Source organism: Dipodomys spectabilis, unplaced genomic scaffold (genome assembly GCF_019054845.1).
Source record: "Dipodomys spectabilis isolate Male_0828 unplaced genomic scaffold, ASM1905484v1 ptg000423l, whole genome shotgun sequence".
Classification (NCBI taxonomy): Eukaryota; Metazoa; Chordata; class Mammalia; order Rodentia; family Heteromyidae; genus Dipodomys; species Dipodomys spectabilis.
In genome coordinates this window covers 941,474-957,795 of record NW_024871100.1, presented here as the reverse complement: position 1 = coordinate 957,795, position 16,322 = coordinate 941,474, and the positions used below count along the sequence as shown (strand labels likewise).

At 40.3% G+C, this 16,322-nt stretch overlaps 1 protein-coding gene across 1 annotated transcript in view; it reads right to left on the bottom strand.

The window, feature by feature from the left end:
- Positions 1–16,322, bottom strand: part of Gpc4 (glypican 4) — a 119,633-nt gene that overhangs the window by 25,370 nt on the left and 77,941 nt on the right. The window contains exon 3 of the mRNA XM_042668237.1: positions 2,024–2,415. Within this exon, the coding sequence (XP_042524171.1) occupies positions 2,024–2,415 (392 nt within the window). The remainder of the gene's footprint in view (positions 1–2,023; positions 2,416–16,322) is intronic.

Below are 16,322 nucleotides of genomic sequence, written 5' to 3'. Positions count from 1 at the left end.
GAGTGGTTATTAACAATTACTGGCACCTGTTGTCTGGCTTGAATTGTTAATAAGCACCTCATCGGTTAGACAGTAAGTGTTGCGGTTTGGATAATAAGTTAAATGATCCTTCTAACTGGAGATGACCTTCTGGTAAGCAATCAGATGACTGACTATTTTAGTGTTTGTCCTGTGGTTTGTATAGACCTTGTATCTAGTCCTGAAAACAACCAAATGGCCCCAGCAGAAGCCACTGTTCCTTGTATATCTAGGCTCTTTAGCAATGGCCTACAATTTGGCTTTTGTTTTTTTTTTTGTCGGTGGTGGGGCTTGAACCTGAGCACTATCCCCTGGGCAATTTTGCTCAAGGCTAGTGCTCTACCACTATGAGCCACAGCGCTACTTCCGGTTTTCTGGTGGTTCACTGGAGTCTCACAGATGTTCCTGTGCTAGCTGCCTGTGAACTGTGATCCTCCTATCTTAGACTCCTAAGTAGCTAGGATTATAGGTGTGAGCCATTGGCGCATGGCAATTTGGCTTTTTTTTTCTCTGAAGGCCCAAAAGTAATACCACTAAACTCAGTGTTGCAAAGCTAAAGCCCCAGTATATTGAGTCATGGAAGGGGAGTAGTGAAAGGGCCTGGAAGGTTTTTGAGGCACTTCAGTGGTAGATAGCTTGCCTAGCACTGGCAAAGTCCTGGGTTCTAGACTCAACAACAACAACAACCAGCTGTCAAAGTTAACTGAGGGGGGAATAGAACCCTTCCACTTTGAAATCTTCCACAAAATCTTATTGTAGGAAACCAGGGAGATCAAAGCTTTGCTAAGTGTACCCAAGAGATAAAGGCCCCGATGTACCAACTCCTCCCTTCTGCCTCCAAGGAACATTGTCTGCAAAGCATGGATCTAGCCCAATTTGCTTCATTTGTAAGTAAGTTAACAGGTATATTTTAGCAGCTCCTGCTCACATATTATAGTATTTTCTGTGTCAGTAATCCTATAAACAGAGTCAAGAGCAAGATGGTGTACATTATCATGGAAATTGCTCGTCGTCACATGTTCCAAGTACCTAGGACAATAAGGAAACATATGCTTCTGGGTATTAGGCAGTTTCTAGACTACACCTAGTAGGCAGAAACATAGGCGCTAGCAATAACTACATGTGGTGGCAGTGTGTTTGTTTTGCCAGAACAGAAGTAGAATAAAAGCAAAAAGGAGATGGAGAAATTTGAAAAGTAAGATTTTAAAATTAAAGATGCAATTGAAGCTTAATTAAAGATTTAAAATTAAGACTGCAGAATCTGGCACCAGTGGCTCAGGCCTGGACAGACATGTCCATGAGACACTTACCTCTAATTAACTACCAAAAAGCTAGAAGTAGAGTGGCTCAAATGGTAGAGCACTGTTAGCCTTGAGCAATAAAGCTCAGGGATCATGCCCAGACTCCAAGTTCAAGCTCCAGGACCAGTACATACATACACTAATAACAACAATAATAACAATAATAAATGGAATAAAGAGTCCAAAGTGAACATCCATCTTGCTTCTAAGAATGGCCAGAAAGGAATGTAGAGAAAATAACAATGTTACAAAGCCATTCACCATTGTGCTCTTAATTATAAAAGGTATATACATAAGGACAAAATGTGAGAAAGCAGAGAGAGATAGTATTCAATGAATGAAATTCTAGTGATCTTTTTTTTTGGGGGGCCCCCCACTGGTGAGAGGAGGCATTCATGGGGCTTGAACTCAGGGCCCAAGAAGTGAAGGCTAGTGCTTTGCCTTTTGGAGCGACAGCACCACTTCCAGTTTTCTGGTGGTTCACTGAAGAGTCTGATGGACTTCCCTTCCTGAATTAGCCTCCAACCAACATCCTCAAAACCCAGCCTCCAGAGCAGCTAAGATTACAGGTGTGAGCCACCTGCCTCTCCGCCACCCCTCCCCCAATCCCCGGCTGATTTTTTTTTTTTAATCTGTCACAAACTTCTCTTACAAGGAACCCAAAGCAAACCGAACCAAAGCCAGAAAATGCCAACAGTACTTACCACAGAGACTTTGCCCACGACATCTCTCGCCACAGCTAAGCCTTGAGCAAAAGTACGGGCTGCTACGAAAGCACGAGTGACCTGAAGCTTTAATTTCCGGGGGACATCCCCAAAGGGCTTCAGCTGCTCCGTGTACTTGCTCACACATTCCAGATACTCATCGGTGAAGTGGTACTGAGAATTCACCAGGCGGAACATGCGCTCCAGAAGGCGAGCCCAGAAGTCATTGAGCATTTCCTCCAGGTTCACGTTCCCCGCCACGTAGTAACGCTTCAACTCCACGAACAGATCTTTAAAGAGCTCTGCATTCTGCGTGTATAAGTGGCCATAGGTCTTCACAAACATATCATTCAGAGATTTCTCTGCATTTTCAAGGAGTTCTTTGAAAAATTCTACAAACAACATCGAAAAAGAAAAAAAAAGTTAAAAATTGGAGGAAAGAAAAGAAGAGACTCTACCCCCCCCCCCCCCCCACACACACACACTTTAGTTAGGAAAACTACGGAGTGCTTTTGGAGGTAAATTTGGAAATGGAAAAACAAAACTCAAACTCAAGAAAGTAAATTGGAAAACCGATCTGAATTAACTGAGAATTTGGGCATCTCAGAACACGTGTCAATGGCAGGAGAACTACTGGCTCAAATGCGTGCTACAGGCCAGATTATATCTAAGAAAAGAGAAAAAAAGCAATTTTAAGCCACCAGCTCTCAGGAATAGTAGGGCTATTCCCACCGCCATTAAAAAAAGAGAAAAAGACAGGGATGTCTGGAATAAGTGGTTTTCCACAGCATTTTACTAGAGCAAAGTGAATCCTGCCTGGTAATTATAACCTAAGATAAAGACAGGTGTTTTCAACAATTGTTATTTTATGTGGGCATGAGGTTTTCTTCCTTTTTTTTTTTTCTCCTTATATCCACATGGCATGCCTGGAACATGCTTGTGAAAAACAAAACAAAACAAAAAAAAAACCAAACAAACAAAAAAACACAAGCCATAATGAGGTAGGCACTGCTAGCTCATGCCTGTAATTCTAGCTACTCTGGAGGCTGAGATCTGAGGATTGCAGGTTGAAGCCAATCCAGGCAGGAACATCTGTGAGACTCTTATCTCCAATGAACCACTTGAAAACCAGAAGTGGAGCTGTAGCTCAAAGTGGTAGAGTGCTAGCCTTGAACAAAAGAGCTCAGGGACACTGCTGAGTTCAAGCCCCATGAATGCCTCCCTCCCCCCTACAAAAAAAAAAAACAATGAAATACCCTTAGAAGCAAGCATAGATTTTCTGAAGATAGATGTGTAGGCATTTCCTGTGACATTAGGATAAATTTGGGGGTATCTAGGTTGACCTTCAGTTCCTAAAAGTCCCATACTAAAGCATGAGACATTCAAGTGTTCTTTCTGATGGCCGGTAGGCAGCAGTGTGAAGGGGAGAAGGGAAAAGAGAGAATGATCATAAAGGATCCAACCCTAGCTTTGGTAAATTGCAACGTGGCATAGAAGGCAACTGAACAAAATACAAATGGGAAGATCAGATTATTTCACATGGATATTTTGACCACTACAGAGTCATAGGCTAGCGTGAGATTTTCATGTCCTAAGTATAACAAATTTGTTTTGTTTTTCCCCTGCAGCTTTTCTAAGGTTGTTCCGGTAAGAAAAGGAGCTCACAGAGTTATCTGTTCCTAACATTAATTCATTGTCTTTTTTCTTTCTTTCTTTTCCTAAGCTTCTTTGGCTCAAGGCTAGAGCTCTACCACTTGAGCCACAGCTCCACTTCTGGTGTTTTTCAGTAGTTTATTGGACATAAGAGTCTCACAGTTTCCTGCTATAGCTGGCTTTGAACCATGATCTGCAGATGTCAGCCTCCTGAGTAGCTAGGATTACAGTCTTGAGCCACCGGCGCCAGGCAACTAATTCATTCTTCAAGAATCCCTTAGCGTGGTATCAAAATAAACACCTCATGGTATCAAGTTTATAAGCAGGAAATATAAGAAATACCAGAGCAAAATGTAAGGACCACATCAAATACGAAACAGCCTCAAAGGGAACAGGGAGCCGAAAGCAAATGTGACACCGACTTCAAAGCCAGAATGCTGGCAAGCTTATCAAAATGCACTAGCGCCACAGAACTCCTCTCTTCCCACGCTACAAGGACAAATCACAGGCTGACAGCAATCATCCCAAAGACTTCTTTCCAAAAAACCTGGACCCAGTGCAGCCTTTTGGGAGGAAATCTATGTGTGTGGCTTTCCTTTCATGCCAGAAGATTCCATACTGATGTCTCTGGGGACCCTAACAGCTCCCTCCACACTTTCTCTAGAGCTAAAAGTCCATAGTCCCTTGTGATTCTACATTTTCAAATTTTGTGAATTGCTTCTCTTTCTGTCTCTCTCTGCTGGTCATTTATTTTCTGGGGCTTTCTTCAGAGAAAGAAAGAAACTGGACTTCCTTTATGGAGGGAACAAATGGGTAGGTCAAATTATCTCCATTTGGCTTTTTTTTTTAAATAAAAAAACCCACAGTTCTCCCCTTAAATTCAGAGGGGAAAAAAAGGAAAGCAAAAAGACATAGCAAAACTATATTGTCTGGTTTCCTCAGACCAAATCTCCTCTCCTACTTTCCTCTCTTTAAAAATAATATACATATATATAACTACCTAATATATACTTAACATATATATTATATGTAATATTATATATTATGTATCCTATGTATTTAAATATTATAATATATACATACACACATATTAGATTGGCTCACACAATCACAGAAGCTGAAAAGTCTCATACTGGGCATCTGTAGGCTTGAGAGGCAAGAAAACACATAAGGTACTCAATACAAGAAGCCAGAAGCCTCAGCATGAGAGCAAAGCCAGTGATTCAACCACTGTCCAAAGTCAAAGGCCTGAAAGCTCCCTGCAGAGCTGCTCCTGCAATTCTGTGTTCAAACTTTGAAGAATGCGGGAGTGTGATGTCCAGAGACTACAACAGCAGGAAATGCACCCACTTGACAAGGTCAAGTGTGCACATCAGTGAAAGCCAGCTTCCCCCCCCCCTTTCCTTTGTCATTCCATTCCATTGTGGCCTCCATTCCGTTGAATGGGGCTGCCTGCATGCAGGGCAAGTCTTCCTTTTCCGCTCAGTTCACTGACTGACAGGCCAGTCTTCTCAGGCTCACACAGAAAGATGATTTACTAATTTTCCAGGCATCCTTCAATCCACATTAGTGACCAAATTGAAATATTCCAGGGGCCATGAGAAACCCTACAATAAATCAACCACCGGTGCTATAAATCAACCACCGGTGCTCTCTATGCACAGGTCAGAGGCCACTGCATCCACACCACTGAGGCACGAGTTAGAAATGCAAACTCAGGCCAGGTGCAGGTCATCATGCCTGGATATCTGAGCTACTCAGGAGGTTGAGATCTGAGGATCAGGATTGGAAGCCAGCCCAGGCAAGAAAGTCTGTGAGACTCTTATTTCCAATAGCAAAGGCTCAGGGACAACACCCAGGCCCTGAATTCAAGTCCCAGTATTGGCAGGCACCTGGCCACCCAATTCTTGTCCTTATCCAACTCACTGAACCAGAAACCTGAGAGTGGGCCCAGCTATGTATGATGCTGTTATAACCTAAATTTGGAAATGATGAAACTTCTTACAATTCACTTTTTTAACAATCGCCACAAGCACAGGGGCTGAGTGCAAGGCAGTGAGGATGAGGGATACTGTTTGAATGAAGAGAAATACCCTCTCCAATGAATTCCCAAGAATAATTTTATGTACTGTTTTGTGAATCAATTTTCTTCTATAGACCTCTGCACTAAATCTTAACATACATGATTAAAAGTAGTTACCACTTTACCATACTTCAAAGTTGGGAAGTCAAAGGATGAGAGGGAATTTTAAATGTCATGTAGGCTATCATGCTTTCTATACTTGAATTGCTAGCATCTTGCTATTCCAGTGTTGCAGCTCAAGTGGTATTGTCCTTGAGCAAAAGTAGTTCAGGGATAGCACCCAGACCCAGAATTTCAACCCCAGGACTGGCAAAAGAGACAAAAAAGATAGCAGTGGAGTGTGCTATTATTATATGTCCAGGTGTGATGCACACCGGATACCCACACATTAGAAAAATAAAGCCTTTGCAACAATGAGAAGTACAAAATGTCATGTCAAAAACGAGCTTTACAATGTCGGTGGGGGGGGGGGGGAGGATTGGGTGGGGGGGAGGGGGGAGGCTGGGAAGGGAGGTGAAGGGTAAACAAAGGAGGAGGCTGCAATGCTTGGTAAGAAATGTATGCATTGTCCTGCCCATATAATTGTAACCCCTCTGTACAGTATGTTTTCAAATAAAATAAAATAAAATTTAAAAAAAAAGAAAAGAAAAATAAAGCCTAGTCCCCAGTTGTTGTGGTAGCTCACGCCTATAATCCTAGCTACTCAGGAGGCTGAGATCTGAGGGCTGCAGTTCGAAGCCAGCCCAGGCAGACAAATTCTTGAGACTCCCACCTCCAGTCCACCAAAATGGTGGACTATAAGCATGGCTCAAGTGGTAAACTGCCAGCCCTGGGCAAGAAAGCCAAGGAAGTGTGAGTTTAAGCCTCTGAACCAGCAAAGAAACAGACAAGGAAAAGGGAAGGAAAGGCAAGGCAAGGCAAGCAAGTCTGATCTTTGAGAACATAATACGCAAGCTTTGTATCAACACAGTGCAGTTAGTATTTCATGACCTAACAGAACGAATTCCAAAAGCAAAATTAGATTTTTATTATATTGCTCATAAAACTGGTACACAGCAGAAGAAACTGGGTGTTAAGAAGTGTTTGACTAGAACTTTCATACTCATTTAAAAGCGGCTTTCACTACTCACTTGCATTTTGAATGAATGGCACCTACCGTCTTGATTTGCTGGGGCTCAACGTGGCAAACCAAGCTACTTTAAAACTTCAAAAAAAAAAAAATGTCCGTGTTCATCCTTTAGGCTTCAAAGTGTTATTAGCCAAACAAGGGCTAAGACACTAAAAATTCGATGGAAAAAAATACAACATTCCTAGAGTTCCTCGTTCTAATGAGAAGCTTTACTGGTTGATACAGCTGCATATAATAAAAAGTAGCTTACTTGGGAATATAAAAGAAATGATCTAATGAAGAGGAGACTGGTTTAAAATTCACACGTGCCCAGCACTACTGTGAACTTTACATTAGTTCCAGTGATTTGCAGGATTCTGTCTAGGAAAAATTTAGCATCTACTTATGTATGTGTATATATATATGTGTGGTGAATATGGGTGTTTATGCTAGTTTGTACTTCAAGAGATGCAGTTGGCTGGACACTGGTGGCTCACGCCTGTAATCCTAACTACTTAGGAGGCTGAGATCTAAGGGTCGCAGTACAAAGCCAGCCAGAGCAGGAAAGTCCATGAGACTCTTACCTCTAATGAACCACCAGAAAACTGGAAGTGGCACTGTGGCTTAAGAGGTAAAGCGCTCACCTTAAACTGGAGAGCTCAGGGACAGTGCCCAGGCCCACGCCCAGAGTTCAAGCCTCACTAATAACAAAACAAAAAACAAAAACAAAAACAAAACAAGAGATTGAGTTGGTGTTTCATATGTGTGTGTGTGTGTGTGTGTGTGTGTAGATATATATATACATACATACACACATATTTATACACACACATATGAAACAAAACATATAATAGTAAGCAAGTATATAACATATAGTATATCTAGTATTATTCTATATGTAGTATAATATACTTTATATTACTATATATAACTATGGATATATTACTATATATATGTATATTCATTTCATTATCCAGAAATTTATTTCCTTTCCTTTTTAAAAGGTTCTTTAGGGTCCATATTAAGTTACAGATATAAAGGATCCAGAAGGGCTAGCTCATTTCTCCTTAGGCTTATTTTAACTGGTGCAGTTAAATGAACTATTCCTACCAAGAGTTTCTTTTTTTCTTTTTTAACCTCAAAGGGACCTCATCAGGAATGCAGGCATAACATGCATTCAGAAATCTGTACCAATTAGGTACAATATCAACCATAGTCTAAGAATTTCCTATTAGGATAAAAAGGGGGGGAAATAACCATTTTGCCTCTGTACTTCCTAGTAAAGTAGCAATTTTTGTATGTTCTTACACAATTTTCCCCCATTTCTATCGTCTCTCTTTCCTTTTTTTTTTTTTTTTTTTGGTTGATAAAGGGGCTTGAACTCGGGGCCTTGGAGCTGAGCTCTTTTTGCTCCAGGCTAGCACTCTACCACTTTGAACCACAGTGCCACTTGCGGTTCATTGGAGATAAGAGTCTCACAAATTTTCCTACCTAGGCTGGCTTTGAACCTCAATCCTCAAATCTCAGCCTCCTGAGTAGCAAGGATTATAGGCATGAATGATCAGTGCCCCTCTTTTCTTGCTATGATCATGACGGGGGACACAAATTAGCTATTCAGTTCTACAGCAATCAATAATAACTTCACTAATTCCTGTCACGTTCAGCATGATTTCTCCCACTTATTCTTTTTTTTTTATGAATGTATTTTTTTATTGTGAAAATACTGTACAGAGGGGTTACAATTACATGGGCAAGATAATGAGTACATTTCTTATCAAGCATTGTAGCCTCCTCCTTTGTTTCCCCTTACCATCCCTTACCATCCTCCCCTCGTCCCCCCGTCCCCCCAAAGTTGTAAAGTTCGTTTTTCGACATAACGACTTGTACATCTCATTGTTGCAATGGGTCCTCCTGTATCCCTGTTTTAACGATTTGTTTTTTCCCTTCCCCTCCACATATACCAACATCATATATAGTGAAAGCAGGGGTTATACCATGGAGGAGGGAGATACAAAGCAACAAAAACATAATATTATAACTATGTTAGAAACAATCACAAGAAAGATCTCTGTCTTTTTTTTTTGTCAGTCATGGGGCTTGAGCTCTAGGCCTGGGAGCTGTCCCTGAGCAATTCAGCTCAAGGCTCATGCTCTACCACTTGAGCCATAGCGCCACTTCTAGTTTTCTGGTTTTTTTTTTTTTAATTGTGATTAAGTGATTACATAATTTCCCAAATTTCACAGTATTGTGGGATAGTGATGCTCATTAAAAGTCACAAACTCATTCTAACTTTCCTGGAGCAAATTGTCTATCACGGTCTATAACATATAACAGTGTACACATATACACCATACATGTGATCAGCAACATGGGGTTATTTAGTAGTGGTTCGACCAGATGAGGAGAAGTTCTTTGTTTCTTAAGTCCTGTTAATTTTGTCGTATCACCTAACATTTTGGATTTAACATCCACTTATCAGGGAGACCATGTACCGTTTGTCTCTTTGCTCTTGGCTTACCTCACTCAACATGATTTCTTCTAGCTCCATCCATTTCCCTGCACATGCCATTATTTTGTCATTTCTGATGGCTGCATAATATTCCATTGTGTATAGATACCACAATTTTTGGATCCATTCATTTGTGGTGGGGCATCTGGGTTGTTTCCATGTCCTAGCTATTGTGAACAGTGCTGCAATAAACATGGAGGTGCATGTGTCCTTATATATTGGTTCCTGTTTTCAGGGTAGATGCCTAGAAGTGGTATGACTGGATCATAAGGGAGGTCAATATTTAGCTTTCTGAGGACCCTCCAGACTGCTTTCCAAAGTGGTTGTATAAGTGTACATTCCCACCAGCAGTGTAATAGGGTTCCTCTTTCTCCACATCCCCTCCAGCATTTGTCATTGGCTGACTTGAGGATGTGGGCCATTCTGACTGGGGTAAGGTGGTATCTCAGGGTTGTCTTTATTTGCATTTCCTTCACCATCAGGGATGGTGAACATTTCCTCATGTGTTTCTTTGCCATTTTTATTTCTTCATCTGAGAAGTCTCTCTTTAGTTCCCTTGCCCATTTGGTAATTGGTTTGTTAGGTTTGGGAGGGATTAGTTTCTTGAGTTCCCTGTATATACTGGATATTAACCCCTTGTCTGATCCATTGCTGGTAAATATTTTTTCCCAATTAATTGGTTGTCTTTCAAGCTTGGTTGCGATAGCTTTAGCTGTACAGAAGCTTTTTATTTTAAGGTAGTCCCATTTGTCGAGTCTCTCTCCAATTTGTTGTGACCCTGGGACTCTGTTCAGGAAGTTCCTCCCTGTGCCTATAAGTTCAAGTGTCTCTCCTACTCTGTCCTGCAGTAGTTTCAGAGATTCAGGTTTGATGTTAAGGTCTTTAATCCATTTTGAGTTGATGTTGGTGCATGGTGATAGGCTGGGGTCCACTTTTAGCTTCTGCATGTGTCTACCCAGTTTTCCCAGCACCAGTGGTTGAAGAGGCTGTGTTTCTTCCATTGTATGTCTTTGGCTCCTTTGTCAAATATCAGCTGACTGTAGGCCTGTGGATTTATTTTTGGATCTTCTATTCTATTCCCTTGGTCTTCGGGTCTGTTTTTGTGCCAGTACCATGCTGTCTTTGTTATTATAGCTCTATAGTAGAGTTTGAAGTTAGGCATGGATATCCCTCCCATGTTGTCTTTATTCCCTATAATTGTTTTGGCTATTCTAGGTCTTTTGTTGTTCCATAAGAATTTTTGGACTGTTTTCTGTATTTCAGTGATGTACGTCATTGGGATTTTAATAGGAATTGCATTGAATTTGTGTATTAATTTTGGCAGTATTGCCATTTTCACTATATTAAGTCTGCCTATCCAAGAGCATGGGAGGTCTTTCCATTTCCTAGTGTCTTCTGCAATTTCTTTCTTTAACTTTTTATAGTTTTCATTAAATAGTTCTTTTACATCTTTGGTTAGGTTAATTCCTAAATATTTTATTTTTGGGGAGGTTATTGTGAATGGGGTTGTTCCCTTTATTTCCCTTTCTGCTTGTACATTGTCAGTATACAGGAAGGCAACTGATTTTTGTGGGTTGATTTTGTATCCTGCCTACTTTGCCGAAGTGATTTATGATTTCTAAGAGCTTGGAGATGGAGTTTTTGGGATCGTGAAGGTATAGTATCATGTTATCTGCAAAAATCTCCCACTTATTCTTGTACCTGAGGATCAGAGTCAAATCCTCACAGCTAACAAAGACTTGTCTGAGACACCTAGCAATCATCTATCATGATCATTATGCCTGAAATCAATATACACGATGACTAAGGAAGTGAATCAAGAGTAGGGCAAGCCTGAGTTGTACACTGATCTGATGCTGAGTTCACTGCCTTTGCAACAATTGCTTGTGTTCAGGAAAGAAAAAAAAGTGCTGCTCAGAGTCTGCAGTAAAGTCAAGAAAGTAGGTAACAAGCATATGAAATATAGGGTCTGTGATCAGGGTTTATTTCGTTTACAATTTTCATTTTGGAGATTTAAATACACAGCTTGTAAGTCTCAAACAGTTGTTAGTTGTTGAGCTTCTGACTAAGGGATGGTGGTACAGTGGGAAAAGCATGATGTTTACTTGGTAGCTATAAAGCCATGATTGGGCAAAAGGTCTACCTTATTTGAGTCTCTGTTGCTTATTTACAAAACAAGGCTATTCTCTCTTATCCAATACTGGACCATGTCTGGCACAAAGCAGATGCTCATTACATAGGCACTACCAAGAAAACACAAAGGGATATTGTCACCCTTAGAGTTCCTTTTGTCTTTCTTAGACATGGGGCTTCAATTTGGGCCTGAGCACTGTCCCTTGAGCTTTTTCTGCTCAAAGCTAGTGCTCTACAACATTGAGCCCCAGCTCTGCTTCCAGTTTTCTGGTAGTTCATTGGAGATAAGAGTCCCATAGACTTCCCTGACAGAGTGAACTTTGAACTGTGATCCTTGGATCTCAGCCTCCTGAGTAGCTAGGATTACAGGCCTGAGCCACCACCAGCACTGGGCTTAAGATTTCTTTATATCAACAATTCTTTAAAAGTTTTTAAATTCTTTAAAAGACTGGCTTTTATCTTGTCTCATAGATTCAAACATAATCCATCTCAGGAGGTCTGCTAAGAACACCTAAGGCCTAATCAAACTAGGAGCTCCTTATTCCAAGGGAGATGCTAACATGCTTACCTTCCAAGATTGTGACATGTTGTCCTAGTTATCTATGAACCTGGAAGCAACTACTAAGTGACAGTTAAGGGATGGAGAAACATTAAAGCCTGGGAAGAGGGTTTACATTAGACTCAGAGAGACAATGCCATCGCCATCAGACACATAGGAAACACTTTAAAAATGAATGAGATTGGTCAGTCTTTACCTCTCATTTGCATATTACCTTATTTGTCAAAAGTCAGCTCAATACAAGAAGAAAGACAGAGGACAGGAAGCATTTTCCATATCCACAATGGAATTATTTTCAGGGTAAAGAGGACTGATTCAACATGGGAAAATCCAAAGTAAAAATGCAAAACAATTCTTTAGAAAAGTCTTCTATATAAATATCCACTTTTCACAAAAAAGAACAACATCGAGGTACCTCTGGAATTTCTGCTGCCAGTCACTTGTCTCCCATGAAATAAACATTCAAAATTCTTGAAAAAGGACAAAGGACCTCCAGTTCTGCTATTAAATGCTGTTAGCTACTTCATTATAAACAATTGGCTGCCTATTGATCAGAGAGCTAGAATGCATTCTGAAATTAACTGTTGATCTTGACAGACAGAAGCTCGATCTATTCAATGCATTTGCTTAGTGCTATCAATGATCACCTTGTATTTATATTATTAGGAAACTGTCATATATATATATATAAAGATTAGTTTCTCCTTTATTATAAATGCCACATTTCACTGCCTTGGGGTGTTATGCAAACGTCCGGTCACCACCAAATCAACAAAATTCCTGAGAAAAGAAGTCTCTTTACAAAGGCTACAAATCATACTCTTCAAACTGTTATGAAAACATAAGGAGTTATCTATTTTCCTATCTATTTTCCTATTTATTTACTATCTATTTTCTTTCTGTTGGTCAATGAGGCTTGAACTCTAGGGCCTGGGCACAGTCCCTGAGCTCTTTTGCTCAATCACTCTTTTGCTCAATCACTCTTTTGCTCTATCACTTTGAGTCACTTCCGGTTTTCTGGTGGTTCCTTGGAGATAAGAGTCTCTGGGGCTTTCTTTCCTGCCTGGGCTGACCTTGAGCCAAGATCCTCAGACTTCAGCCAACCAGAGTACCTAGGATTACCAGCGTGAACCACCCGTACCTGGCTTAGTAGGTAAGTCTGGAGTAAGTTTACCTCTCAGAGTCCTTGTCTATAGCTGAGGTGACCAGGGAAATGGGCTCAGAATATCCATTCAAATGAAAAATCAGTCTCAGTGTTTAGTAGGACTCTGGAGAGAGCTAGAAGGCTTCTAAGCACTCCAAATGCTGAACTTTCTGTGCATTTATCAGATGACTTCACATACAAAATTCCTCATAGTCTTATCTGTTCATGACCTCTAATCAAGAGAAAGATCAGAACATCAAATTGCATAATCAATTATGATGGATGCCATGAGTGATATAGAAATCCATGACTTTATTTCAGTTGCATGTAAGTACATGTTATATCTACAGACATTAAAAAATGAGGTAAATGCAATGGTGCTGGGAATCAAGGGTCATCTTTCTTTCTTTCTTTCTTTCTTTCTTTCTTTCTTTCTTTCTTTCTTTCTTTCTTTCTTTCTTTCTTTCTTTCTTCCTTCCTTCCTTCCTTCCTTCCTTCCTTCCTTTCTTTTTGGTGCTAGTCCTGGGGCTTGAACTCAGGGCCTGGGTGCTGACTCTACACTTTTTCTTTCAAGGCTAGTGCTTTACCACCTAAGCCATGGCTCTACTTGTCTTTTGTGGAGAGTTAATTGGAGATAGGAGTCTCGTGTACTTTCTTGCCCAGGCTGGCTTTGAATCATGATCCTCACATCTCAGCTTCTTGAATAGTTAGGATTACAGGCATGAGCCACAGGTGCCTGATGGGACTAACAGTTTTACATTCCACTTGCGAGTAAGAACATACAGTATTTGTCTTTCTAATTTCACTTACTATGTTATTCTCTAGGTTCATCAAAAATATCACAAATGACAGGATTTAAGCTGGGTGCTGGTGTGTAATGCCTATAATCCTGGCTACTCAGGAGCTAAGATCTGAGGATGGTGGTTCAAAGCCAACCCAGGCAGGGAAGTCCATGAGACTCTTTTCTTTTTTTTTTTTTTTTTTTTTTTTTTTTTTTTTATTTTTTTTTTTTTCATGAGACTCTTTTCTGCAATGAAGCACCAGAAAACTGGAAGTGACATGGTGACTCAAAGTAGTAGAGCACTAGCCTTGAGCAAAAAAGGTCAGAAACAGTGGCCAGGCCCTAAGTTCAAGCCCCATGGCTGACAAAAAACCAAAAACAAGCAAACAATGACAGGATTTCATTTGTTTCTCTGGCTGAACAGTATTTCACAGTGTATTTTCATTGTGCATCAGTTGATGGATACTTATGACAGGGTCCCATATATGGCTATTGCAGATAATACGGTAATGAATATGGGTATATCAGTGTCTGACACACAGATTTTATTCCTTTTGGTATATACCCAGCATAGGACCACTGGCATATGTGAGAGAAAAGTCCATACTGTTTTCCACAATGGGTAGGCTAATAAAGGTTTTTTTTTTTCCCTCCACAATGACATTTTATAGGAAGAAAAATAATATTTCTTCATGCTCTTAAAAGTAATCTTATTTCCCATTAGTCAGTGTAATCATGGGAAGCCACAATATATCTTACTGCCTTTTCCAAATTGTCTACCATGAGCAGTGAGCTCAATAAAAATGTTATTTTTAAAATCACCAAAGTGATTCCTGCATTTTATTTTTATCAAGAAAGTACAATGTTTTTCTGAAAAGTATTCCTCACTATAGCAATTTAAAAATGACAGGCATGGAGAATATGCCCATAATTCCACAGCCCTAAGACAGCACCAATACCCTATTAAATTTCCTTCCTACCTAGTTCCTACGAAAATATATATTGTCACATCACTCATATCAAACTATATATACATTCCTTCTTCAAGTAAAGCCTAGTTAGTATTTCCTATGTGATTAAAATTTCTTTAAAACTGTCATTGGGGGTGGGAGAGCAATGACAGTCCAGGGGCTTGAACTCAGAACCTGGGCATTGCCCCTAAGCTTTTTTGCTCAAGACTACCAATCTACCACTTGAACCACAGCTCTACTCCCAAATTTTCCTAAGTAGTTTGTTGGAGATCAGAGTCTCATGGACTTTCCTGCCTGGGCTGGCTTTGAACCATGATCCTCAGATCTCAGCCTCCAGAGTGGCTAGGATTACAAGTGTGAGCCACCAGCTCCTGGCCTTATTTGTCTTTTAAGGTGAACAGCAAGCTCAACTCCATTGTCATTCATGGGACTATGGAGTCAAATGCACTTGACTCATTGAGCCGCCACATGGCATTCTCCTACCAGCTTAAAAAAGCGATGACCAATATAAACTTCAAACAAAACACTTTCCATCAGCTAAGTCTGTGAGATGCTAGGAAACAAAAGGGTTTGAGAGCTTAAGAGAAGGGTAGGCTCTCAGCTTTACACAGCCATGGCGAGAGACAGGATGGACAATGATTTCCTTTATTTGCATTTTCAGCGAATTCACAAAATGTCTACCATTATTGAAGCTAACGAGCTGCAGGCTCATGGGTGGGTTTTCAAAGACCTGGTGAAAGTAGCTGAGGGTTAAGAAATGATAGAAGAAAATAGAGGCTATCCTACATACAGATGGCTAATTATCATCTTGTAAGACCTTTTACTAAAGCAGCTGGTTTGAAAGACTCACAGAATTTTCAGAATTGAAAGGGTTTTCAGAGAGGCATCTAGCTCAACCCCCTCATTTTGCTGATGGGAAAACTGAGACCCACTTCATTTGCCTTGAGTCACCGGCTGACAATTCATTGTTCTGCCTCTCATCTAAGGGTGCTCAATTTGCTCCTAAAGGATGTTTGAAGAGTCTGCCCAACAGACAAACATGAAACAGCTTTAGTAGATTAAGACTGCTTTTACTATATAAAATATCTAGCAAATGGTTTGATTCATGGCATTGTTTAGCAATAGTTCTTCCAGATGTAATATCATTTTTACTATGTAATTCAAAAATCTATTTAACACAGTGGCTCAAACTATCTTAACCTTATTTGGGGTTTTTGAATTTTACTATGTTTCTTTAAAAAAACAAAACAACACTCTTACAAAATGCCAGATATTTGGGGGGTGGGTTTTTATACTGTGATCCCCCCAAAATAGATTATGCCCTACTATTTGTATTTCTTTTGCCAAGCAATTCTTCC